Source organism: Pelodiscus sinensis, chromosome 21 (assembly GCF_049634645.1).
Source record: "Pelodiscus sinensis isolate JC-2024 chromosome 21, ASM4963464v1, whole genome shotgun sequence".
Lineage (NCBI taxonomy): Eukaryota > Metazoa > Chordata > Testudines > Trionychidae > Pelodiscus > Pelodiscus sinensis.
The window spans coordinates 8722812-8748110 of record NC_134731.1 but is presented as its reverse complement, the minus strand read 5'-3'; the positions used below and the strand labels follow the sequence as shown (position 1 = coordinate 8748110).

Here is a 25299-nt window from a genome sequence, read left to right as displayed (position 1 = left end):
TGTGGGATTGAAACTGGGTCAGTGAGGAAAGGAAGGCTCAAAGTATCGGATGGATTAGTTGATTGTTTGCTGACTCCTTTTGCAGCTATAATGAATGAATTGCCTTGTATTCCCCTCCAGGCGGTGTGGGCTGGCTGGGGGCATGCGTCCGAGAACCCCAAACTACCAGAACTCCTCCACAAAAATGGAATTGCCTTCATGGGTAAGGACTTCTCTGTTTGACCTGCAGCTTCTCACAGACCCGTGCCGTCTACTCTGTTATAAATGTGGTTTGGAGAGAGGAAAAATCCAGGGCCTAAAATGATGAGCAATGAGCTAAAGCTTACACGTGCGATACTCACCGAGTGACCTTGGGAAATGGAACATGCTCCCTAATGAGGTAGCCTCGTCCTATTCACTGAAGGTCCCAGGAATAGTCTTGATCATACTCTGTTGGATTAGAGAAGATTTTGGTCAGTACATGGATTAAGATTGGGAGATGAAAGTGTTATACAGTCTCATCACTTCATTTATTGCTATGCAAATCCATAGAATTGGCCAACTATACTAGACCTTCTGTGACGCGTATCAGCCAGTAGCTGGCTTTTTTTTTTATTAGAAAAAGGCCAGAGCTGAGTAAATTGGATCTGGAATTTGCCAGAGGTTTTTAAGGCCCAGCTCTAATTCTGGTTCTTCAAGTCTGTAGTCTTTCTCTTTGAGGCAGCAGCTTAGAGAAAATAAATCTTTGATGTGTCCTTAACTGAACTTCTAAAAAACTGTTAGGTTTTCTGGGTCAGATATAGGTAGGGTTTCTGACACATTATCTGCAGAATGGAGCAGTATCAGATGCATGTTCCTGTTAAAATTAGAAACTTTTTTCCTTTTTTTTTTTTTTTTTTTTTTTTTTTTTTAAATTAAAGGAAAAAAAATCTGTTGTTAGAAATTCAGTTTTTAAATTAAGAGTTTACTGAAGAAGTGGAGCTGAGATTGCAGTATAGGTGGGTGTTTAATTCTAGCCAACATTACAGATAACTCAAAGCCTGATTAGTGCAAGATGGTTACGTAATATATTGAATGAGGAGATATTTATTTTATGATTTGAAAATTGGGTAAAAGTTTGTACCAAGTGCTATATTTAAACTAACAATGTGCCCATGCTAAAGGTCCTGATCTGAATGTGTTAATCCCAGCCTTCAACTTTAGGAATGTTTATACCCCCTTCTAACGACACAGAAAACCCTTGAACTTCAGGAAAGTCTGGATGTAAAGTTTGATAACCCCCCTCTAACTTACAACTCTTGTCCGTGGCATGGTGCAGTCCCATGCAAGTAAAACTCCTAGTAAAATCAGAACAAGTTCTGCCTGCGTAAGGTGTGCAGAACTGAGCTTTAAATGGGAAACTGAATTGCCATTCTAGAAAAGAGGCTTGAAGAGTTATGCACCTTATCAGTTACTTTACTGGAAATTGACTGATCAAGTAGATGCTACACCCTGGTGGAGGCGAATGTGTGTGTGTAGTGGTTCTTGGAAGTTGTTCTCCTTCAATAGCATGTTTGTATAATGCTCACACATCTGCTGCTGTGAAGTGCCATCAGGTTGTATTACTGTCTTGTTTAACTTTTTCTTCTCAGAGAACCTGCAGTTCGGTAGACTTTAAAAAAATCCTCAACTGATGTAAATTGACATAGCTCCATTGGTTTCAACAAAGCAATGCTGATTTACACTCCCTAGGATCCAGCCCATAGTATCCATTTCAAGAGGCAGTTTGCCAATCTAGCATAAAATAACCTAGACTAGGCCCAGCAGGGTCTTCTCTGAGACCCTGATTTCTCTGTAATCTCCTTCATGGTGGTGTTTTTTCTTTGCAGGCCCCCCAAGCCAGGCGATGTGGGCTTTAGGAGATAAAATTGCATCCTCGATAGTGGCCCAAACCGCAGGCATCCCAACTCTCCCCTGGAGCGGCAGCGGTAAGAAATTGATCCTTCTTTGTACCGTAAAGAGTACGGTCGCATTGTCTTTCCCTGAGGCACTCCTGAAAACTAAGAAACATTGTTACATTGAAAAATCTCCTCCTGAAGATGGCCCACGTATTGTGTGTGATTCTGTGGGCATAACCATTCCTGTGCAACCAAAGGTTGTAGACCAGGCCTGCAGAACACGCCTTAGGTATGTTTGGCCAAGTATCCATGTTTTAAAAAGCTGAACTTTATTTTATTTTAACTGTAACTCTGTCTGCCCCAGGGGTTCTTGTTCCGTGTACTTCCCAGCACGCGTGGCCTGCTCATGGGGCATGCAACCAGGGTGTAGCCACCTTTTTAATTTCAAAGAGCTCATAAAGACTGGTCTATTTCTTTTTCCCTCCACTCTAGGCTTGAAATGCTTGTGCTGAAACTGCTTTCATTATATCTGTTCTGTGGAGAACGACTTCACTTTTCAGGGATGTCGGTCTGGAAGCTAGTTCTATGAATCCCACAGCTCCCCCTCCCTTTGTGTCTGTCTGTCTGTCTCTCTCTCTCATGCTGCACCTAGAACCAAAATGTCCTATAGAGACACATAGGTGATGCAGGTGAAAGGTGCGCTGTCCCACTACAGCATGGATGTGGTTTGTATTTTAGGCCTGCGAGTGGACTGGCAGGAGAATGATCTTCAAAAGCCCATCTTAAATGTTCCCCAGGAGCTGTATGAAAAAGGCTACGTGAAAGATGTGGATGATGGGTTGCTGGTAAGTGGATGCTATTTGGGCGTCTTTGGTTTGACACACTTTGGGGGCACATCTCAAGAGTCAGGGGGTTGGATTCCCTATAGAAATTCAAAGCTTAGCCAAACTTCTCAGTTCAGTAAAGCTGGACCTTGAAAATCTTCTGAACAAGATTCTCTCTTGTGAGAGATCTGGTATTGTGTGTCCTGGATGGAGACCCCAGCCCAACAGTACAGATGCATGAAAATTAGGGCCAAAGAAGAGTAGGTGGGTACCAAACTGTATCCATTTCATTTCTGGATCTGCATTCAGAGAAAATCTGCCTTTCTTTTTAATTAGACTGGTTGCACCACCCCTGCTTAAATTTCCTTCTATGGGAACTCTCTAGAACTAGAAGAGACCTGGGTGCCATAGTCTGTCGTCTTCTGTGGCTGCCGTAGACAGTAGTATAGTCTCCTGAGAACTAAAGGACTTTAATTTAACTGCAGTTTTTGGGGTTATCATAAGTGCCTGCGATATGCAGGAGGTAAGATGACCCAGTGGTCCCTTCTGACCCTAAACTTTGAAACTATGAGAAAAATGAAATCCCTAACTTGTGTCACTTAAGCTGCTCAATGGCCTTTGTACAGGTTGCACCTCTATACACCAGAACTCTCTGGTCTGGCAACATCCATGGTCCCGAGAGTGCCAGATCAGGAAGGTCCAAAGTGTACTTGATCCTTTTCTATTTCCATCTTCAGGCAGCTGAAAAAGTTGGTTACCCAGTCATGATCAAGGCTTCTGAAGGAGGAGGAGGAAAAGGAATCAGGAAAGTTAACAACGCAGATGACTTCCCCAACCTCTTCAGACAGGTAACTCTCTTCCCATTCATTTGTGCTGCTTTCTTTCTAGTAGGCAGGTCGCTGTAGTCACTGCACTTTAGCATTTCTATTACTGGGAAATAGAAAGCACGGTATTAGCCATTAATGCCTGCCTGAACTGTTGTATCACTAGAATGCCCATGTATTTGTGAAAACTAAAGTAACTCCATGTAATAGACAGGAGGAGTGCTGACCAGCACCTGGTGACTAAGGGATTAAACTCAGGTAGTTAGCAAAGGTGTTGGCCAGAAGGCCAGGAGAACCAATCGAGATAGTGTTGACATTTGAATTGGACTTAGATTCCTTGCCTGCTTTCTTTGTGTGGGAGGGAAAAACCAGGAGTTGAGAGACACAGAATGATTTAAACCCAGGCAGGACTACCATGTCTCCAAGGAATTTGGGGCATGGGAGTGGAGTGAACCAAGAGAAAATTGGAAATAAGTAAGGGGAAAAGTGAATCTAGTCGCATTCAGGGTAATTTTTCTTTATTTTGTGATTGAATTGCTCTGTTTGAATCTACGCCTCCCCTCCCCATTTACCATCTAGCACTGTGGCCAGAGACTTTTCTGTGTTTTAAATTGTTTGCCTTAGTTGTTCTGTAACATCTAGCAACCAAGTCTGCTTTATCAAGATTATCTTTTGTTTTGTAATAAAAAAAAAATCACTTTTTTAAGGTGATGATTTGATTCTTGTTTCCTGGAAGGTCTGCCTGTGTATCTGAATGCCTCAGACTGGGAGGTCAGCTACCAGAGACTGCCACTTGTTTTTTCTCTCTCCTTTTTTCAAGCTCTTTTGGGGCAAAAGAACTTGGGATACCCCTGGGCGTGGGTTCAAGTGTTCACTCCTGGTTTTAGGGATAAAGTCACTTGATGGTGGCAGCAATTCCCCAAAATCTGTGTATTGTGATTCTGGGGGGAAGTTTTTGTAACCAGTGCCTGTAAAGGCAAGGTTTTCAAGCTCTCTTGAGGGCCCTCATCTTCTGCACTTGGAGTTCCAGAGCAGGGAACAGCCCTGACACTCCAGTACAGCACCAGTTATCCATCTGCTGTGGGTGATGCTTTGTATGTTTGATTGCTGTGGTTTCTGGTCATAGAAGGAATTCCAAATGTAATTAACAGCTAATGAGGAATTGGGAATAATTGAGGTTTAGGTAATGGTGGTTGTACTGTAATTGTACACTGCTAAAGCACAATATATTTTTAGCAATAAATAGTCCAGAGCAAATCCTACTTGTTCATTCCTCCAGAACATGCTCTAGGCTTCCACAAAAATCTGTCTCTGTTTGTGAAGTGTTTTTTATTGCACTGACTGATCTGGGGTTAGTGTGTGCAGCAGAGCTCATCTAAATTGGTGTCTCAGGCCAGGTCTATACGACACCTGGAAGGTTGGCTTAAGGTACGCAGCTCCGGTTATGAAAACAATGTAGCTGGAATCGATGAATCAATGTACCTTAAGCTGAGTTTGGAGTCATCTCTATGGCGGGAGGTTGATGGGAGCAAACACTCTGTCGACTTCCCTTACTCCTCCCGAATCAAGGAGTACAGGCGCTGACCGGGGCACCCTCCACATTTGATTTAGTGGGTCCTTATTAGATCTGCTAAATCAAACTCCAGAAGATTGATCTCTGGCGTGGTAAGTATAGACGTGGCCTCAGTTCAAATGCTTCACTGCTGTGCTCCCTTATGGTTTCCGTGCTGTACCAGATGGCGGCAGTGTTCTTTCACCTATCACCATTCCATTGGCTGGACAGCATTTCCATTGGGATCCAATAGACCCATGAAGCATTGCTGAAGCGGGATTTTATCTGCATATATCTGCTGTGTTAGGCAGCACCGATATGGCTAAATGTTCTGTCTAACTCGAAAATTGCTGTGACTATTCATTACAGAAATCTCCTATGCATTCTGTAAGATTTGATTAGATTCTTAATTCTGAACCTCTAATATTATTTCCTGGGGCTAGCGCTTAGAAAGGCACCCTGGAGGTCTGGCAGTAATAGTACAGGATTGGGAATCCAATGTTCTGTGATCTAGTGGCATTCCCAGCTTTGACATGGACTTCCTTTGTGACCTTAGGCATGTCACTTACTTCATCTGTGCCTCAGTTTCTCCATCTGTGATATGACCATAATTGCCTTTCTGCCCAGCGTGATAGGGTTCAGTTCATTAATGTTTGTAAAGTGTCCGAGATGAAAATAGCAATGTAGAGCGTTGATGTGTCTAACATTCGGTCATGCAAGTGAGACGCTGTGCCAGTTGGCTGCAGTATTAACAGTCCCTTAGAGAAAGGCAGTTGAAAAAGGAACCTGCCTTCCTGGCAAAATGGGGGGAGAGCTGGTTTGCATTACGTTGTCTCTGTTGCAGGTTCAAGCTGAAGTGCCGGGCTCGCCGATCTTTGTGATGAGACTAGCCAAACAGTCGCGCCACCTGGAGGTGCAGATCCTGGCAGATCAGTATGGCAATGCCATCTCCCTTTTTGGCCGTGACTGCTCCGTGCAGCGCCGGCACCAGAAGATCATTGAGGAGGCTCCTGCAACTATTGCGACCTTAGTGGTGTTTGAGCACATGGAACAGGTGCATGTGGTTCCATGAATTCTGCTTCCCTTGCCTTTTGTGAAGGAAAGTGATACCTGGAGCCAGTTCTCTGGCATTCTGAAAAACAAGCATGGGGACAGTCTCTTCAGATAGCACCACAGGGTCCAGTGCTGCAGTCTTAGTATGTGCAGATTAGCACTCGTCTTCCCAGAACTGTTTGTGTGTGCTGCCATACAACTGCAGAGCTCTGTCCCAGAAGTGGCTGCATTTCAATAGCGAGAGAAACGATCCCTGAGTACACAGCTTGTGAATGTGTCTGGAAAAAATGTTTCTCAAATTCTCTGAGATCTAGGATTGGCTTTGTAGTTTCGTGATTGTGGGTTTGTTGTATATGGGGTGTGTATATAACACTTCCCCACCACAGCCTGTGGTACACCAAGCATAATCCATTTTTCAGAAAGACCCATGTGACTTGAGAGATTTTTATGACCTATGATGTTTAGTTCTCCTAAGTGGCCAGTGATGGTTTGAAAGTTTATTGGTACATTCACACAGAAGAGTAGGGGGGTGACAGATTCTACAGGGATTGCAAACATCTAGTGCAAAAATCTCCTGACGCCTTACTGAGGAAGCCCAGAAATGGAGCCTCTTGCCAGAAGTTGCTCAGAGAAACGCGCTTCTCATGCTTGTGACAGGATTGTGGTGGTTCTAGAAGTTCAGTGAGAGAGTGCGCCATGGTGGGGGGTGAGTGGAATGCTAGTGACAACGGTATAGGCGGGTTAAACAGTTTCTGTGTCTCATCCCCCTAGTGCGCAGTGAAGCTCGCCAAGATGGTGGGGTATGTGAGTGCTGGTACGGTGGAATACCTCTACAGCCAGGATGGCAGCTTCTACTTCCTAGAGCTGAATCCCCGGCTGCAAGTGGAGCACCCCTGCACAGAGATGGTGGCTGACGTCAACCTGCCTGCAGCACAGTTACAGGTGAGTCACAACGTAAGCTTCCTACCTGTGGAGGTGTTTGCAGGAATGCAAAGCGTGGGGTGTTGGAGAGGTCTGAGCGCGAATAACCGGTTCCGCTGGAGTCTGGGCCAGGGAGAGAGGGGGCAGAACATCTGCGTGAGTTAGTGTTCAGCAACACAGTGTTGTTACAGATGAAGCATGTACAAGTTAGATCAGGTCATTGATATGACTGGGAAAACATGAAGCTTGGCTTATTAACAGAACTATTAAATGACTATGAGCCATCCATGTAATGTTGCCAAAAAGGCTAATATGATTCTAGGGCAGGGGCAGGCAAGATACGGCCTGCAGGCTGGATCTAACCGGGCAAGCCTCTTAATCCAGCCTGTGGCCCAGAGCAGCTCCATGTTGCTCCAAGGGTCTGCTCCCTGTGGTTCTCAGTGCTGCACATGGGGGAGGTGGAGAAATGTGCACTGCCCCCACCCCTGTGGAACAATCTCTCAGCTCCCATTGCTGGAAACCAGCCAATGGGATCTGTGACATTATGCTGGGGGCGGGGGCAGTGCAGAAGTGCGCCCCCTCCCCCCCCCCCTGCAGCCCAGAGAGCCATATGGAACAGACAGGCGCTTTGAGCGGTCTGCAGTAGCTGGCAGGCAGGGAAGCCAACCCGAAGGTCTTGCTGGGCTGCTGGCCAGGAGCCGCTTAGGTAAGCTCCTCCTGGCCAGAACTTGTCTCTGGCACCTACTCCCCACTCCTGCACCTCAACTCTGTCCCAGATGCTGCGCTCCCGCCTACACCCTTCCTCTGGCCAGAATCCTCTCCTGCATCCAATCCCCTCCTTCACCCAAACTCCCTCTCCAACCCCGCACCCTTTCCTGCACCAAGTCTTTTACCCCAGGCTTCCTTCTGCACCCAATCTCCATCCCAGATTCCCTCCCCCCCCCCCCGCAGACCTTGACCACTTACCAAAATCTTGGAGTGCACCCCCTCCCCCCCCCCCCCCGGCATAAAAAATTATTGCCTACCCTTGTTCTAGGATATTTTGGGTGAATATTTCCAGTAGAGATCGGAAAGTATTGGTGCTATTGCACAAGGTGCTGTTATCTTGTCTGGAATACAGTATGCAATTGGGTTCATCCATATTCAGCAAAGATGAATTCAAATTGGAACAGAGAAGGGCTAAATAGCTTCTGTGTTTCCCCTGTAATCCTTTCTTGTGAGCGGAGACTAAAGAGCCTACCAAAATGAAGGCTGAGAAGGGGATATGATTGCTTTCTATAAATATACCGGGGAAACACCAGGGATGCAGAAAAGCTATTTCAGACAATGTAGGCACAAAACCAAATAGTGATAAATTGGCCATGAATAAATTTAGGTTAGAAATTAGAATACTGTTTCTAATCATCAGAGGAAAGAGGTTCTGGATCAGCCTCCTAATACAAGTAATGGGAGCAAACAACCTAACTAGTTTTAGGATGGAGCGTGATAAATTCATGAATGGATTTGTATGGCAGTCTTGCCTGGGGTGGCAGGGGATTGAACTTGAGGCCACGAGACGTGCCTTCTAGTCCTGTGTTCCTAAATATGGCCCCAGATCCTGCCCGAATTTAGGGGAATGCTGAATACCTATTTCTGGTTTGATTTATGCAAGAATCTAGCATCTGTGGGAGTGACTCCTTCAAATTTTATTTTGGGGGTCGTATTTGAGTGTAGTAATAAACTTAACCATGCAAATGTGGCTGCTAGGTCAAGTTTGGATGAAAAAGGTAAGTTTATGTAAAAACAAAACGACGTGAAATTCAGCGTTAATAAATGCAAAGTATCAGAGGGGTAGCTGTGTTAGTCTAAATCTGCAAAAGCGGCGAGGAGTCCTGTGCCACCTTATAGATTAACCGAAGTGTTGGAGCATACGCTTTTGTGGGCAAAGACATGCGTGACATGCATCTGATGAAGTGGGTCTTTGCCCACGAAAGCGTATGCTCCAACACTTCGGTTAATAAATGAAAAATAATGCACATTGGAATGTGCAGGCAATTACGATAATCCCAGATATACGTAGAAAATGAGAGGGTCTAAATGAGCTCTTCTACTAAACCCTATGCCAGAGAATTGCCCATGATCAATGAACAGGAGAGCAAGTGGAGGAGAGGTAAAACGTGTGCACATCCATGGCTACATAGGAAAGAAGACCATTCTCAAGCTGCACTTCTGTATGCTCTCCTGGGTCTATCATTTGTCTGCTTAGAGTGTAGGCTGTATGGAGCTTGAACCTATTTCTGTATTGATCTGTTTTTAAGAACATCAGAATGGCCATATTGGATCAGATCAATGTCCATTTAGCTTGGTGTATCTCTTCCAACAGTGGCCAATGCTAGATGCTGAAGAGGGGATGAAAAGAACAGGACAATTTATTGCATTTCTTTTGTCATCCACTCTCAGCTTCTGGCAGTCAGAGACTTAAGATCCCCTACAGTGTAGGGTTGCATTGCTGACCATCTTGGCTATTATCCATTGATGGGTCTATTCTCCATGACATTAGCTAATTCTTTTCTGGATCCAGTAATATTTTTGGCCTTTACCGCTTTCCGTGGCTGTGAATTCCCTAGGCATTCTGTGAAGAAATACTTCCTTGTGTTTGTTTTAAACTTGCTGCTTAATAATTCCATTGGGTGACCCATAGTTGTCCTGTTATGTAAAGGGGCAAATAACAGTTCCTCATTCCCTTTCTCCACACTGTTCATCACTTCATAGACCTCTATCCTATCCCCCGTTAGTTGTCTCTTTTCCAAGATGAACAGTCCCCTGTTTTTTAAATCTCTCCTCATGTGTAAGCTGTTCCATACCCTTAACTTTTGTTGCCCTTTACTGTATCTTTTTCTGAATGGGGCAATGAGAACTGCATGCAGTATTCAAGGTGTGGATGTACAATGGGATTATCTAGTGATATTCAGGCTTGCTAGCTGGGTGGAGGAAAAGGGAAAAATGCCCCAGAGCTTGGAGATTCAAAGGGGCCTGGAGCTCCCAGCTGCTGCTATTGTGTAAGGAGTAAAACTTAGCTAACTTTATTTTCTATTCTTCTAGATTGCCATGGGGATTCCCCTCCACAGGATCAAAGACATCCGCGTAATGTACGGCGTGTCTCCTTGGGGAGATGCACCCATTGACTTTGAGAACTCAGCCCACGTCCCCTGTCCACGGGGTCATGTGATTGCTGCTCGTATCACCAGTGAAAACCCTGATGAGGTGACGTGTCAGTTATTTCTGTGGTGTGAGTGTGTCATTCTAGTGAGCCCTGGCCCTGCACATGCAGCATCAGCAACCCAAGACTTTCTGCACCGAATTCAAATGAGCTGAGAGAGAAATCCATTTTCTGACTAACCTCAGCCAAAAAGAGACTCCTGTAGTATGATAAAACCTTCCCCACCCGCAGACCAGAATAAAACTCGTAGGCACCCTAAACACAAAATAAGATACGCAATTTACACTATGCAAATTGTGTATATTATTTTGATTTAATTTCAAAATAGGCTATTTTGAAATTTGGCATGTCTACACACCGCCAGATTTCGAAATAACACCCTATTTTGAGACATCCCTTAACCCTCGTGGAACGAGGGATACCGGGATGCCGAAATAGCACACCCATTATTTTAAAGAATGTTTCGAAATAATGGGCGGCATGTGAACACACGGGGTAGCTATTTTGGGGTACCTCTGGTATCCCGAAATAGCCATGCAATGTAGACGTACCCTTACTCTTGTAAGAAGTGCCTCAAGATCTTCAATACCGTCACTCCTGAGCTATTTGCTGTCTCTCACACAGTATGTCAGTGTGCATGCTAGCTGGTTAACCTTTAAGAGATTAATGACCACAAAGATCTTGGCTAGGACCCTAGATTTCCTGTCATTTTTCAGGAATGGCATCTCTTGCATCATAGCACTCCTTAAACCCATGCTGGTGCATTGGTATCAAATCTTTTATATCAATTCCTGCAGCTCTTGGGTTTATCTTAGAGGTCTCCCACTGATGTAGATTCAGCCTGACCCTGCTTAGCATGTGATATCCAGGGAGGTGCTGCTACTCTCTGTAGCCTAAACAACTCACAGCTGTGCTTTTTTGCTTGTTTTTTTTGATGAGTGCATGCTACTCCTGGAGCATTTACTTTTCCTTTGGGGCGCATAACCATTGAATATATTTCCTTGTAGGGTTTTAAGCCCAGCTCCGGAACAGTCCAAGAACTGAATTTTCGCAGCAATAAGAACGTCTGGGGCTATTTCAGTGTTGCTGCAGCAGGGGGGCTTCACGAATTTGCTGACTCTCAGTTTGGTCACTGCTTCTCTTGGGGAGAGAATCGTGAGGAGGCCATCTCGTAAGTAGCTAGAAAAATGGTTGGAACATGAAATGAACTCACCGTGACAATCTTCCAAAATGTTCTCTACAGAGCCTGATTCTCCAAGTGCCTCATGTGGAACCCCCATAAACACCATGTATATAACTTTATATGCAAGCGTAGCCTACCTAGGGATTTGGGATCTGTAATCCGCTGTGTTAGCTGTAATTTAGTAGCCAGTGAACAACACCTTAAGTCTAACTCGGGTCCTCTAAAGGAATGGCTGCTTGGGAGATAGTGGAGAGAGAATGCTTTGGGGAAGGGGAGGACTGCACACCCAGGGCCAGAGGATTAGGTTTCTGTTTACACCTTGTTGTTATGTCACCATTTCAATTTCCTATTATAGATGGTGTTCTGTCAAGGAGAAGACCTTGCTGCCTCCACATGTTTTATCCTCTGAGCTTAAGCCCCCCAAATGTTGACAAGTACCACATACAGAGTTGGTGTGTAACCGCCTACCACTTAAGTTCTCCAACTCAATTCTCCTACTTAAGTTCTCCACGACCTTTTTTTTATAATATAAATATATATGAAAAAGTTTACAATTTTAAAAAATATTTTACAAATCTTGGGACTGAGGGGCATTTTCCTGACTCTTAGCTGGATAAAAGTTTGGAGAACATGCACCATACAAATGGGCTCTTTCTAATGGGTTAAATGGAACATTACTAAACCATCTGCATACTAGTATCCTATTCGTGTTGTGTGTATTTCATTTCCAGTAGAGCTGTCATATTATGAGCTGCTCTTGCAGAAATGTTTTTATGAAGGTTACGGTAAGCATGAGAAGGTGCAGAACTTACCCTTCCATCCAGTTTAAGTTTGGTCTCCTCACCTAAAGATCCCTGTGGAAGAAGACCCTGGAAATTTGTGTCTCTCTCAACTAACCAGATCAGATTGAACGGCAGTGAAATAATTTCCTTTAATATGTATAGAGTAGGGCTGTCGATTAAACACCGTTAGCTCACACGATTATCTAAATTTAATTGCACTAGTAAACAATAGAATAACAACTGAATTTTATTAAATATTTTGGATGGTTATTCGTATATTTTCAGTTATAACACGGAATACAGGGTGTACAGTACTCACTTTATATTTTTTTATTACAAATGTTTGAACTGCAAAAATAGATGATATTTTCCAATTTACCTCCGGCAAGTACTGTATTGCAATCTCTTTATCACAAAAGTGCAACTTGCAAATGTAGGTTGTGACATAACTGTATCAAAAACAAAATAATATGAAATGCTAGCGCTTATATGTCCACTCAGTCTTCCTTCTTGTCCAGCCAGTCACCAAGAGAAACAAGTCTGTTTACATTTGCAGGAGATAATGCTATCTGCTTATTTACAATGTCATGTGAAAGTGAGAACAAGCATTTGCATGGCACTCATATAGCTGGCATTGAAGGTTATTTGTGTGTCAGATATGATCATTCATATGCCCTTTGTACTTCAGCCATCATGCTAGAGGACATGATTCTGTGCTGATGATACTCATTAAAAAAGATGTGTTAATTAAATGTGTGACTCGACTGCTTGAGGAGAACTGTATGTCTCCTGCTCTGTATTTTGTCCACATTCTGCCATCTATGTCATGTTATAGCAGTCTTGGATGGTGACATGTTGTTCATTTTAAGAAGAATTTCACTGGAGAGCTGACAAAACACAAAGGAGGTACCAACGTGAGATTTCTAAAGACAACTACAGCACTTTACCTAAGGTTTAAGAATCTGAAGTGGCTTCTGAAATTTGAGGGACTTCTTTCAGAAGCCTTAAAAGAGCAATACTCCAATGTGAAACCGGAACCGCCAGCAAAAAAAGCAACCTTCTGCTGGTGGTATCTGACTCAGCTGATGAAAATGAACATGTGTTGATTCGCATCACTTTGAATCATTATTGGGCAGAACCTTTTAGCAGCATGGACACATGTTCTCTGGAATGGTGGTTGAAGCGTGAAAGGATACATGAATCTTTAGCACATCAGGCACAAAAATATTTTGCAGTTCTGGCTACTGCGATGCCATGCAAACACCTGTTCTTGCTTTCAGGTGACATTGTAAACAAGAAGCGAGCAGCATTAATTCCTGCAAATATAAACAAACTTGTGTGCATAGACAGGAAATAGCAGTGAGTGGATTTGTAGGCTTTAAAGTTTTACATTTTTTTTATTTTTTTTTTATTTTTGAATGCAGGTATTTTTGTGCATAATTCTGCATTTGTGAGTTCAACTTTCATCTAAAGAGAGAACTCTACAGTACTTGGAGAAATTGAAAAATACTATTTCCGTTGTTTTTGCAATTCAAATATTTTATTAAAAAAATAAAATGAGCACTGTACACTTTATTCTGTGTTGGAATTGAAATAAAAGTATCTGAAAAAGTAGAAAACAGACAAAATATTTAAATAAATGGCATTCTGTTGTTTAACAGCATGATTAATTGCTTTATAGCTCTACTATAGAGCCTAATGTCACTTTCATTATTCAACATTGACTATGGCCAATACGAATGCCAGGTTTTATGGGATAATGGTCAATTTGGAGCTAACATTGGTGAAGTACCTTTTTAATCTGGTACAGCTGAGAGGTGTGCGTTTGAAGAACACAGTTTTAGCAAATGTCCAGTGGGAAGAATGGATTGTGAAGTACAACCTGTAGAGGAAACTTTATACAGACTCCATGCCACACTCCAATCTGGCTTTCGGTCTTTCACTCCACTGAAACCACGTTTCCCGAGAGCCCCAGCAATGGTGGCCAAGCCGAGACGAAGGATGAGCAGAAAAGAAGAGTGACAAAATCAGAAAGGCCAAGGCACCAGATGAGTTTCCCTGGTACATCCCAAGTGTATGCTGGAAGAAGCTGATGCCTCGTTCCCAGGCATGGTGCAATGTGTAGTATCTTGCTCCCATGCGCTCACACGCTTATCTGCTATTGGCATGTCCAGCTTGTTTTCCCAGGTGACTCATTGGGGATGTTAATTTGTAGTAACTGTCTAGACTTACCAGTTCATGAAAAGCTATTAGTGAGACCTACTTTGTGAATTCCTTCCTCTTCCAGAAACATGGTGGTGGCTTTGAAGGAACTGTCCATCCGAGGGGATTTCCGAACCACGGTTGAATACTTAATTAAACTGCTGGAGACAGAAAGCTTCCAGCAGAACAGCATCGACACGGGCTGGTTGGACAGGCTCATTGCTGAGAAAGTCCAGGTATGCTCCCTTGCTTCAGGGCGTTCTAAACTCTGGGGAGTGCGGATTGATTTGTTGGAGAGGAAAAGACACTTATGCCTGGCACTTACTGGTCAGAGTACCAAGATTAACAGTGATGACATTCCGTTCAATCCTTATGGGGGCTCTGGAAAAAAATTTACTGGGCCTAGTTCTCATTTACACTCTGCTTTTTTACTCCATTTTAGCAGTATAAAGAGTCCTTAAGCTCTTGTAAAGGATCATTAGTGTAACTGAGGGTCAGGTGTGTTGTCTTAACTGGAATTTTAAAGAAATGACAGAGTGAAAACTTACATAGTACTTTGGGATTTGGCCCAGTGAGAATAAAAACTTGTTTCCTTTGAGCTGGCACAGAGGTGACGTACTTACTGGCATCCTTGTAAGCATGGCTAGCCTTAGTACTAAAATAATTTGAACTGAAAGGGATTTTCTACCTTGGACAGCAAAGGTAGCTGAGCATGATGTCATGGTTGCACACTCAAATAGGGAGAGACCAGGATGGAGGGATGATGGAGAGGGAATTGAGCATGTGGAAAAATTGAGGTTTTCCTTCATCTCATACTATTTCCCTTCTAGGCAGAGAGGCCTGACACCATGCTAGGGGTAGTGTGTGGGGCGCTGCATGTGGCTGATGTGAGTCTCCGGAACAGTGTCTCCAACTTCCTGCACTCTCTGGAAAGGTAAAATGACTCTTTGCGGCTAGCGCTATGGACTGACTGTTGATATCATCTGTTTAGCTTCTATGATGAGGTAACTGGCTCTGTGGATATGGGAAAGTCAGTGGATGTGATATACCTTGACTTTAGCAAAGCTTTTGATACGGTCTCCCACAATATTCTTGCCAGCAAGTTAAGGGAATATGGATTGGATAAATGGACTGTACAATGGATAGAAAGCTGGTTAGACTGTCGGGCCCAACGGGTAGTGATCAACGGCTTGATGTCAGGTTGGTGGTTGGTTTCTCGTGGAGTGCCATTCTTGAACAGGTTTTGTTCAACATCTTTATTAATGACCTGGATGAGGGGATGGATTGCACCCTCAGCAAGTTCGCAGATGACACTAAGCTGGGGGGAGAGGTAGATATGCTGGAGGGCAAGGATAGGGTCCAGAGTGACCTGGACAGATTAGAGGATTGGGCCAAAAGAAATATGAGGTTCAACAAGGACAAGTGTGGAGTCCTGCACTTGGGACGGAAGAATCCCAAGCATTGTTACAGGCTGGGGACTGAATGGCTAAGTAGCAGTTCTGCAGAAAAGGACCTGGAGATTACAGTGGATGAGAAGCTGGATATGAGTCAACAGTGTGCCCTTGTAGTCAAGAAGGCTAATGGCATATTGGGGTGCATTAGGAGGAGCATTGTCTGCAGATCCAGAGAAGTGATTTTTCCCCTTATTCAGCTCTGGTGAGGCCACATCTAGAATATTGTGTCCAGTTCTGGGCCCCCACTATAGAAAGGATGTGGATGCATTGGAGAGGGTTCAGTGGAGGGCGACCAAAATGATTAGGGGGCTGGAACACATGACCCATGAGGAGAGACTAAAGGATTTGGGTTTTAGTCTGCAGAAGAGAAGAGTGAGGGGGGATTTGATAGCAGCCTTCAACTTCCTGAAGAGAGGTTCCAAAGAGGATGGAGAAAGACTGTTCACAGTAGTGACGGATGGCAGAACAAGGAGCAATGGTCTCACGTTACAGTGGAGAAGGTTTAGGTTGGATATTAGGAAAAACTATTTCCCTAGGAGGGTGGTGAAGCACTGGAATGGGTTACCTACGGAGGTGGTGGAATCTCCATCCCTAGAGGTGTTTAAGTCTTGGCTTGACAAAGCCCTGGCTGTTAGTTGGAATTGGTCTTGCCTTGGGCAGGGGGCTAGACTTGATGACCTTTTGAGGTCTCTTCCAGCTCTATAATTCTATGATCATTTAAAGCTCAAATCGTACAAAGCTCAAACGCCAACCAGGTCAGAAATCATCTGACGGCTGTTCTCTGGCTCCAGCAGCTGTCTGGCATTCTTAGGCCAGTGCCTGATGAGGATGTCTATGCATGTTCCAAATAAATCCTCCACCATTGGTGCTGGTTAGCATAGTAGTTGGCAGTCTCAGGAGAGAGGCCAGTGGTTAACAGAGTTAAGACACATTCACAGGACAGCCTGGGTAAAACTTAAACAGCACAAGATTGGCCAGTGTCTGTTTTGTAGTCCCGAGTTTATTAGGTGCCTTCCATCAGTGCCTCCCATAACCTTCTAGCTTGCTTTAAACTGGATTGGGAGCCCTTGGGAGACCAGCTGTAGCACTTTAACTTGGACTAAGTCTGATATGACACATGCAGCTCTTCAAATGAGGCTGTCGGCCTCACCAGGCCCGTGTTTGGGGCCCCGGTGCCGAAGGAGAGATCCAGGGAGAGTACGAGTGAAAAGCTGCTTTTAATCACATGGAGCTATTACTGGGCACAACAGACGTTTTGTAAATGTGTTTGTATAGGTCCACGTTTCTTGGTCAAAGTCCAGACTCGAGAGAAGAAAATAAAGAAAAACTAATGATAAGTAAATAGAGACATTCAAAAGCACCTGGTGGTCTGGATTTGGCTGGTGGTTCACCTATTGGCTACCCCCAGTTTGAGTGATGTTTCCAAAGGAAAGATGTCTCGGAGGGGTGCCCGTGCTAGTCTGTAATTTTAAAAACAATGGGCAAATACTTATGTGCTGTGTTTGACACCCCCATTCTTCCAACGGCCAAATCTAAAAGGTTAAAGTCTTGCACGTGTCCATCTTTCAGAGGTCAGGTCCTGCCTGCTCATACGCTGCTGAACACGGTGGATGTTGAACTCATCTACGATGGAAGGAAGTACGTGCTAAAGGTACAGTGCAGTGTGGAGGCTTTTCTCCGCGGTGTTTGCATGCATCTCGTGTTGCTTGGCACTGTCTTGGCTTTGCAGTGACTGTTGTGAACAAGAAGGCTCACGTGAAAATCTGGGTGGTGGGCAAAGGAGATAAGGAAAGCTGGAAGGGGATTTTCCGTGGGTTTGGAAACGTCTCCCCAACCTCCCATGCATTGTCCCCTTTCTGTGACCCTCCCTTCCATTTCCCTTGCGGTGAGACCCCTCCAGCACCTTCGCCCTGCAACGCCCTTTTCTGACATTAAACTTGCGGTCTCCAGCACCACCATGCAGGGGGTGAAGTGTCTTTAGTTTATGAATGATCTAAAATAAAACAAATGACCCAAGTTTCCCTTAGACACTGTCATTTAGTCCTGGCTATTGTGGTCAGTTGTGAAACCAAAGAACCTGCTTGTTGATCCAACCAGAGTAGTGTCAATGTTACCATGTTTCCTTTATACGCTGCTCCATGTTCTTGCTCACGGATCCATAGGTGACCCGGCAATCTCCCAATTCCTATGTGGTCGTCATGAACAACTCGTATGTGGAGGTTGAGGTGCACCGGTTGAGTGACGGAGGGCTGCTCTTGTCCTATGACGGCAGCAGCTACACAACCTATATGAAAGAAGAAGTTGACAGGTATCACTCTCCACGATAGGGATCCTTTCTTGTCACTTGCAATTCATACACGTGCCAAGATGGGTTAATAGAATTTTATGATCTGGGGCCTCGGAAGGAATCCCCCAAATAATATCGAGTACAGAAAAACTCTGTGGGTACATTATTAGGGACAGGAGTAAGGGAGATTTGCCTTTAATGGTACCATTTGGGCTTGCCTGCAGCTGGAAGCAGATTTGGAATGTGATGCACCCCATGCTTTTTGTGTAATGGTACTGCCTGGTATACAGTACCAGCACCTCCAGTCAGAGCTTACCTGGAAAGAACGGAGCGGAGCGAACTGGCACCTCTGTAATGAAAATGGCCAACAGCTGAGTTTCTTAAAGGGGCCGCGTCTCTTAAAAGGGCAATGCTGGCCCCACCACTTCTTTTTTTTCCTCCCTCTTTTCCTCAACAACTTTTCCCCTGAAGTACCGGCACTTTTTTTTTTTTGTTTTTTTGTTTTTTTAAACAAAAAAGGCACTGGATGCACCAACATGATATGTGGGTTCTTTCTCCCTCCAGTTGCTCTACAGTCTCAGATTGGAGAGGGGGGATCTCCCAGGTTGCTAAACTGTATGGGAGCCTCCATTCCAGTTTCCTGCAGGTCCTTGGTAGTTAGAGTGGATGTGGTCTCTGCAAGAAGGTGGGAGTTTAGTGTCCTCTCTCCCCTCCTCCCCGTAACTTCATATGGTAGCATGAAGACCTCAGCCTTAATGGAAGACCTCAGCCCTTCTGGACTTCACCCTGCTTGTGGTACCTGATTTGGGGCAATACAAAAAGGGAGGCTATCTTATGCTGGCCATATCCCAACTGGGGGGAGGGGGGATTCTTCCCCGGGTATGTTTTTGAGGTTTCCATTGGAAAAATGAATGTTCACTTCTTAAAAATCTGCCACTGGTGCAGCTGTCATATTCCAGCCCAAAGGGTGGGCAAGTTACCTTTTTGCGTACGCCCAGCCAGATGCATTGGTTTATAGCTGCATAGACCCTTGCCACAGTATCCCACAGATGCACGAAGTGGAGGGCTTACCCCGATCAGAGAAATTGGGGGCATTGCCTGGGAATACGGTCTAACCAGTGTAGATAGCAGATGTGCTGATTCAGTGCATTTCCTCAGCTCTCCAACTCCAGCGTTTATCCCACACAACCCCGTGGGGTGCATGGGCCCTCCTAAAAAACCTGGCCAGTAGCCCGTGAAGAGCTTTACAGATCTCTTCCGTTGGCAGATGTTCTAAAAATCTAAACACAGTGCCTCTTGAAATGCATCGTTTCACCACAAGAGGGTGGCCTGCTCTTCCCAGCTGCACTCTGAGCACAGGAGGAGTTTGGTGGTGGGAGCTGTAGTGAGCGCTGGCCGTTTGACAGCTTTGGGTGACAACACAACCAGTCTCCACTAGTGGCGATCTTGGTGGACATAGAATTTACCAGACTGGATCATATGGGGAGCCCATTGGATTCCGCATCCTGTTCCCAGGAGCGGTCCTAGAGGAGCTGCCGGCAACTGGTGCCTTAGGCAAAACACGCGATCGGTGTGTGATCGGCACCCCCGCCTCCAAAGCCCTCAACAGCCATTTATCTTGGTGCCCTAGGCGACCGCCTAGGTCACCTGTGTTGATGGGCCACCACTGCCTGTTCCCCCACTGATTCAAAAGAAGCAATGCTGTATGGAGATGGTGCTTCCTTCCTGACCCCCCCCCCCCCTCGCCTTCCTCCAGCCCAGATCACCCAGATCTTCACCTGAAGAACCAAGCCCCTATTGCAAATAATCGCTACTTGTTGTATATTATGAACTAGGATTGAGGGTGGGGGGGAAGAAATGATGGATTTCTCCTGCCTGTACTTTCCATATGGCATTCCATTGAGGTGGTGGTGTTCTCTAGGTACCGCATCACCATAGGCAACAAGACCTGCGTGTTTGAGAAGGAAAATGATCCTTCTATCCTTCGCTCACCCTCGGCTGGGAAGCTCATCCAGTATGTGGTGGAGGATGGGGGACACGTGTTCTCTGGCCAGTGCTTTGCTGAGATTGAGGTAAGAGAGCTACGGGGGACTGAGCTGGCTGCAGATGATTCTCCTGGGAGCAGAGCAGGAACACTTGGAAATTCTCTGAAACGTTGGTGGAAGAAGGGGGTGGTTGTGGCGTGGTGGGTGGAAAGCTTTGTGAGGTCTTTTCCTCCATCTTCCACACCCTTTTCTGTGTCGGTCAAACGCACAAACAACGGCCGCTGTGTGGAGTAGAGGTGGCTTTAAGGGATGTAGCAGTGGGAGGCAAAACCTCTTGGCAACGCCTGATGGTAAAGACAGTCAGTGCATTTAGTGGCCACCCTGGCCAGAGGGGAATGGACCCCAGTGCTGTGAGATGGACAATTCGTGTCTCCTCGATGCTGTGGAAAAGATTTGCTGTTCCTCTGGGCTAAGTGGCCAGTGCTCCAGGGCCGGCCCCGGCACAGCGACAGGACTAGGCAATGAGTGACGTCTGCTCTTATCAACTGGTCGTTTATCAGGTTGATCAGAGGAGTTAATGAGGAAGCGGAAACTAAGCATGGCACCTCCCTTCCCCTTTGGAGGTTACTTCACTCCCAAAGAGGACAAGGGCAAGCTATTCCCAAGCCACCCAGGGGAAAGGATGGGCTGTCTGAGAGGGAGGGATCAAACCAGACTTCAGAGAGAAGGGTGCCAGTGGATTTTGAGGGTGGAAGTGGATGAAGGTGTTTGTTAAGGACTGCGTGCAGGAGAAATGCGTCCGACTCTAGATCCACGTTATTTATGCAAGGACTTTATATTGTAACTGGTTCTTACCAAGCCACGAATGTCTCTTGTTGGTGGCTGTGCTACTTTCCACAGCAACAGCAGAGACGCCCCAGATCTTTCTGCTCCAAGCAGAAGACTTCTGCACTTAAACTAAAGGGAAATCTCTGTCTGTGAAGAGCTCTGTGGAGCCTGATGCACCGGACGGTAGCTCTAATTCCCTCCACTGGAAGCCAGTAGTGCACAAGTCCGCTAGCCAGCACATTACAATAGCTTCTGCCCTCGATTCCTGGCCATTAGTATATGACAGCCGTGGCAGCGAGTTGCAGGCTGTCCCAGAGTCGCGTGCTCGGCATGGAACCTTTCATTATTCTTGGAGGTGAAGGAATCCAAAAGAGCTGAGATTCCATTGGCTGAGTGGTTGCCTATTGCTCTAATTTGCATCCTGACCACTTGCTCTGTGCTGGACTTAGCAGCTCCTGGGTTTCCTTCCCAGCATGTACCTGTCCAACAGGCCTTTCAGGATGATCGCTGAATGCGAAAGACCCTCCCCAGTCAGATTCCCTGTGCCATGGAAGATCGCTGCTGCGGATGAACCTGGAACGATTAGGGGAATCCGAGTGTAACCTGTCTTCTTGCTGCAGGTGATGAAGATGGTGATGACTCTGACGGCCGCCGAGTCAGGCTGCATCCACTATGTCAAACGCCCTGGGGCAGTGCTGGACCCGGGCTGTGTGATTGCCAAACTGCAGCTGGATGACCCCAGCAGGGTCCAGCAGGTAGGTCTTGATTTTTCCAATAGTGGTGTGGCATGGCTGCAGGGGACAGGCCCAAAGCGTTGCTGGGCTTTTTGCCACGTGACTTTTGCCTCGAAGGAAGAGGCGGAGGAAGTGCAAACCCTACAGGGCCTTTCTCTCTCACTCATTCCTTGTTATCTCAGCACCTGGACTCCAGGTGTGCGTTAAGTGGCTCCATCCCTTCCTCAAACACACTTATGCTCCCTGCACCCTTTGCTTCCTTTGACCATTGACTGTTGCACAAACTCACCACCCTGGGAGACAGAGAGTGCTCTTGTTGACGGCTAACGGAGCCTCTCGTGCATGGGAGTGGATACCCCTGTCTCAAGAGCATTGGGACAGGTGGTACAGTCTTTGTGAAGCTGGAAAGGTGGGGAGGGAGCCATTGAGTGGCTCCTCTTTGGGGCAAAGGACAAAGACATGGGTCTTTAAGGGCAAGGAGGGTTTGATGCGAGCGGGTGGGCATGAATGACAGGAGATAAAGGAACTATTCCACACAGATACTAGTCCGTCATCTTGGGGTGGGAGATGGGGAGAGATTATCAGCACCAGGGCAGTATCTACTGGCTTTAGCTGAACCTTTCGTTGACATCTACCAGCTGGAATTCATCCAAGATTGGTTGGGGGCCTTATTTTGCGGATTGAAGGGTCTGCAATCACTGAGATCCACCAGAAACCCCGGGGCTGTCGAAGAGAATTTTCCATCCTGAGAGCCTCCCCTTGGAGTCTAGTATTTCCCTGCGCAGTAGGCTGTTGGGAAGTGGGGTGAGAGGCAAGTGTAATTCTGCTGGGTCTTGCTGCATGGGAGGAGGCTTGGGGACATTTCATTTGATGTCGGATGTGTCCACAGGCTGACCTGCACACAGGCGCACTACCCCCGATCCACAGCACCGCTCTCCGAGGCGAGAAGCTCCATCGTGTCTTTCATTATGTGCTGGATAATCTGGTCAATGTGATGAACGGTTACTGCCTGCCAGAGCCCTACTTCAGCAACAAGGTACTGATGGCCTGTGCCAGGTGGAGGGCAGACTCCTTTCCTTCCCCAGTGGTTAGAGCAGGGGACTGAGAGGCAGCACACTAGCCTATACTGCCCTTTGGTATATGCTGTCTGTCTTTCCCCAGTCCCTATTCCCAGGTAGTTTGTGAGGGGTGTTCACTGGTGGCACCCAAGTCAAAATGGAAGAGGAGACAAGATGGGCTACAGCCTAATATGGGCACTCTGCTTCCAGAGCCAGCTATGTTAAGTTCTGCACTAGGAGTGGACAAGGAAGGTGCATGCCCTACAAACAGCCCCCTGCAGCTTTACGTGGGATCAAGTTAGAATATATGATGGAGGAAGGGAGTGGTTCGACATTCTTCCCCACTTACGTTGATCTGCACTTTCTCAACAACGGCTCAGACTGTGCTACTGCCTCGCCAAGACCAGCCCTTCCCGTAATCCCATATTGCATCTTGTTCTTTTCCTCAAATGTGTCCTCTCCCTGGCGTGGCTCCAGGTGAAGGACTGGGTTGAGCGGCTAATGAAGACCCTGAGAGACCCATCTTTGCCTCTTCTGGAGCTTCAGGACATCATGACCAGCGTCTCTGGGCGGATTCCGCCCAATGTGGAGAAGTCTATCAAGAAGGAGATGGCCCAGTATGCTAGCAACATCACATCGGTCCTTTGCCAGTTTCCCAGCCAGCAGGTAATAAACTGGAAAGGGAAAGCAAAAGAGGTCACTTTAGGATGGAGGGAAAATACTTTTTGCATTATTTGGAGTTGAGCTTGAGCTGAAAAGTGGGGGATTGGTAGGGAGGGCAGTTGGAGTAATAGCCCATGAAGAGCAATGAGAATTGAACCCTGGTTTTTCATTGCCAGAACCCCAGCTCTCCGGTGCTTGAGTTAACACAGTGTCTCCATCTGTGAACAGCTAGCAGGTTGTGGTGGCAGAAGTGACTGGCCATTCGGTGGCGACGTGACCATGTGCTCAGGACTACTTCATCCTAATTATGCTAGCGTTCAGCCACAGTTCTGGGGGATGAATGCACAAATGACCGGGTGAAACTGTCTAGTCTCCTGGCATTGACTGCTTCTGGCATTGACTGCTTCTGGCATTCAGGGTGTCAGCTGATTTGCTGCAGGGTCTTGGAGGAATAGCTCCCTCATATACAGTATTGCGCAGCGGGTTGGCTCAGTATGAGGTTACTGTGCCTTCCTCTGCAGCATCGGATGTTGGCTTCTGCTGGGGTCTGGGTCATGGGCTTGGTGGCCTAGTGCGTGGACCTGGTCTGGCAGAAATCCCGCGCTCTTGGGACAATGTTCTCCACCCGCATTCCCCACTCCAGCAGCGAGGTTGCCATGTGGCTATTTTTTCTCTCCCAGATTGCCAACATCTTGGACAGCCACGCAGCCACGCTCAACCGGAAGTCGGAGCGAGAGGTCTTCTTCATGAATACGCAGAGTATCGTGCAGCTGGTACAACGGTGAGCTGGGTCACCGGAGCCCATCCCTTCCTCTAGTCCTTTTCCTCTTTTTGCTGCCTGCAGGGCTCGAAGCAAAGCGGTGGGCCATTTTTTTTCCTTTGCCTTCAAGAAGGCTGGTGTCATCTTTGTCTCTTTGTAGTGAGTCTATCTTGGCCATTCTGTGAAGCAGCTGGTATTTTCCCCACCTTTTGCAGAGCTGTAGAAGCCTCAGAAGAAAACACTGAAAAGTCTAACTCTTTCTGGAGCTACTTCAATCCTGATTCATGTAAAGTTTCAGCTTCGAAGGCTCTCGAGTAATTTGAGAAAAGTGTGTGCACAGAGGATACGCACTAGGATAGACACTGATGCGGTCTCGTCATCCGTTCCTTTCTTCTTGTTGAGGGTGTAAGTGTGGTGCGCATTAGGGATTAGCTCCAGAAAAGAGGCAGAATTCAGCACCTAATTCATGAATTCACCATATGTTTCTGAGCTCTTTAAGATTCAGTTAGGTAAAGTTCTGAGCTCCTTCATGTGTGATTTATTTTGATGGTCTGGGCCTGCCTTTTGCTGGTTCTTGCTGTCTGCAAAAGCCCAGTTTTCCCCCCTCCTAAATCAGGTTTTGAGGGGTGCTTTCAACACACTGCAGTGAAGAGTGTGAGAGGCTGTGTGTGTGGTGCCTCTGTACTGAGCATCCATGAGTTCCTGGGAGCATGTGTGTGTGCATATTTTTTGTGGTGTTCAGTTGTATTGACTCTCTGGGCTTTTCACAAGCAGTACACTGGCATTTTAATCTTCCGGGGCTAGACCTGACCTTCCCTCGCTGTTCCTACAGGTATCGGAGCGGCATTCGAGGCCACATGAAGGCTGTGGTGATGGATCTGCTCCGTCAGTATCTAAAGGTGGAAACTCAGTTCCAGCACGGTAAGGATTTGAATTCTGGGAGGAGCACAATACTTCCTGTAGGCTTCACTCAAGGCGTCTTCTATATGAAACCAGCTCGTCATGGCTCCTTTCGACTTGGCCTGACAGATTTCCTTTTGGGGTCATTGCTGAGGAGGGCTATTTTAAACCATTAAGCTTCCAGCGTGAACTTCCATGGTAGGAACAGGCAGGTAGGTGTGCACAGCAATGAGT

General features: G+C 46.2%; 1 protein-coding gene across 10 annotated transcripts in view; it reads left to right on the top strand.

Moving 5' to 3' along the window:
• ACACA (acetyl-CoA carboxylase alpha) overlaps positions 1-25299 on the top strand; it is a 229179-nt gene that overhangs the window by 42686 nt on the left and 161194 nt on the right. For all 10 annotated transcript variants that reach the window (XM_075904774.1, XM_075904771.1, XM_075904768.1 and 7 more), the window contains 18 exons: positions 121-202; positions 1848-1946; positions 2595-2701; positions 3418-3528; positions 5901-6110; positions 6881-7051; positions 10112-10273; positions 11237-11400; positions 14482-14632; positions 15227-15330; positions 17420-17501; positions 18013-18158; positions 20059-20209; positions 21571-21705; positions 22574-22720; positions 23220-23408; positions 24086-24186; positions 24998-25086. In XM_075904774.1, coding sequence (XP_075760889.1) covers positions 121-202; positions 1848-1946; positions 2595-2701; positions 3418-3528; positions 5901-6110; positions 6881-7051; positions 10112-10273; positions 11237-11400; positions 14482-14632; positions 15227-15330; positions 17420-17501; positions 18013-18158; positions 20059-20209; positions 21571-21705; positions 22574-22720; positions 23220-23408; positions 24086-24186; positions 24998-25086 — 2401 coding nt within the window. The remainder of the gene's footprint in view (positions 1-120; positions 203-1847; positions 1947-2594; positions 2702-3417; positions 3529-5900; positions 6111-6880; positions 7052-10111; positions 10274-11236; positions 11401-14481; positions 14633-15226; positions 15331-17419; positions 17502-18012; positions 18159-20058; positions 20210-21570; positions 21706-22573; positions 22721-23219; positions 23409-24085; positions 24187-24997; positions 25087-25299) is intronic.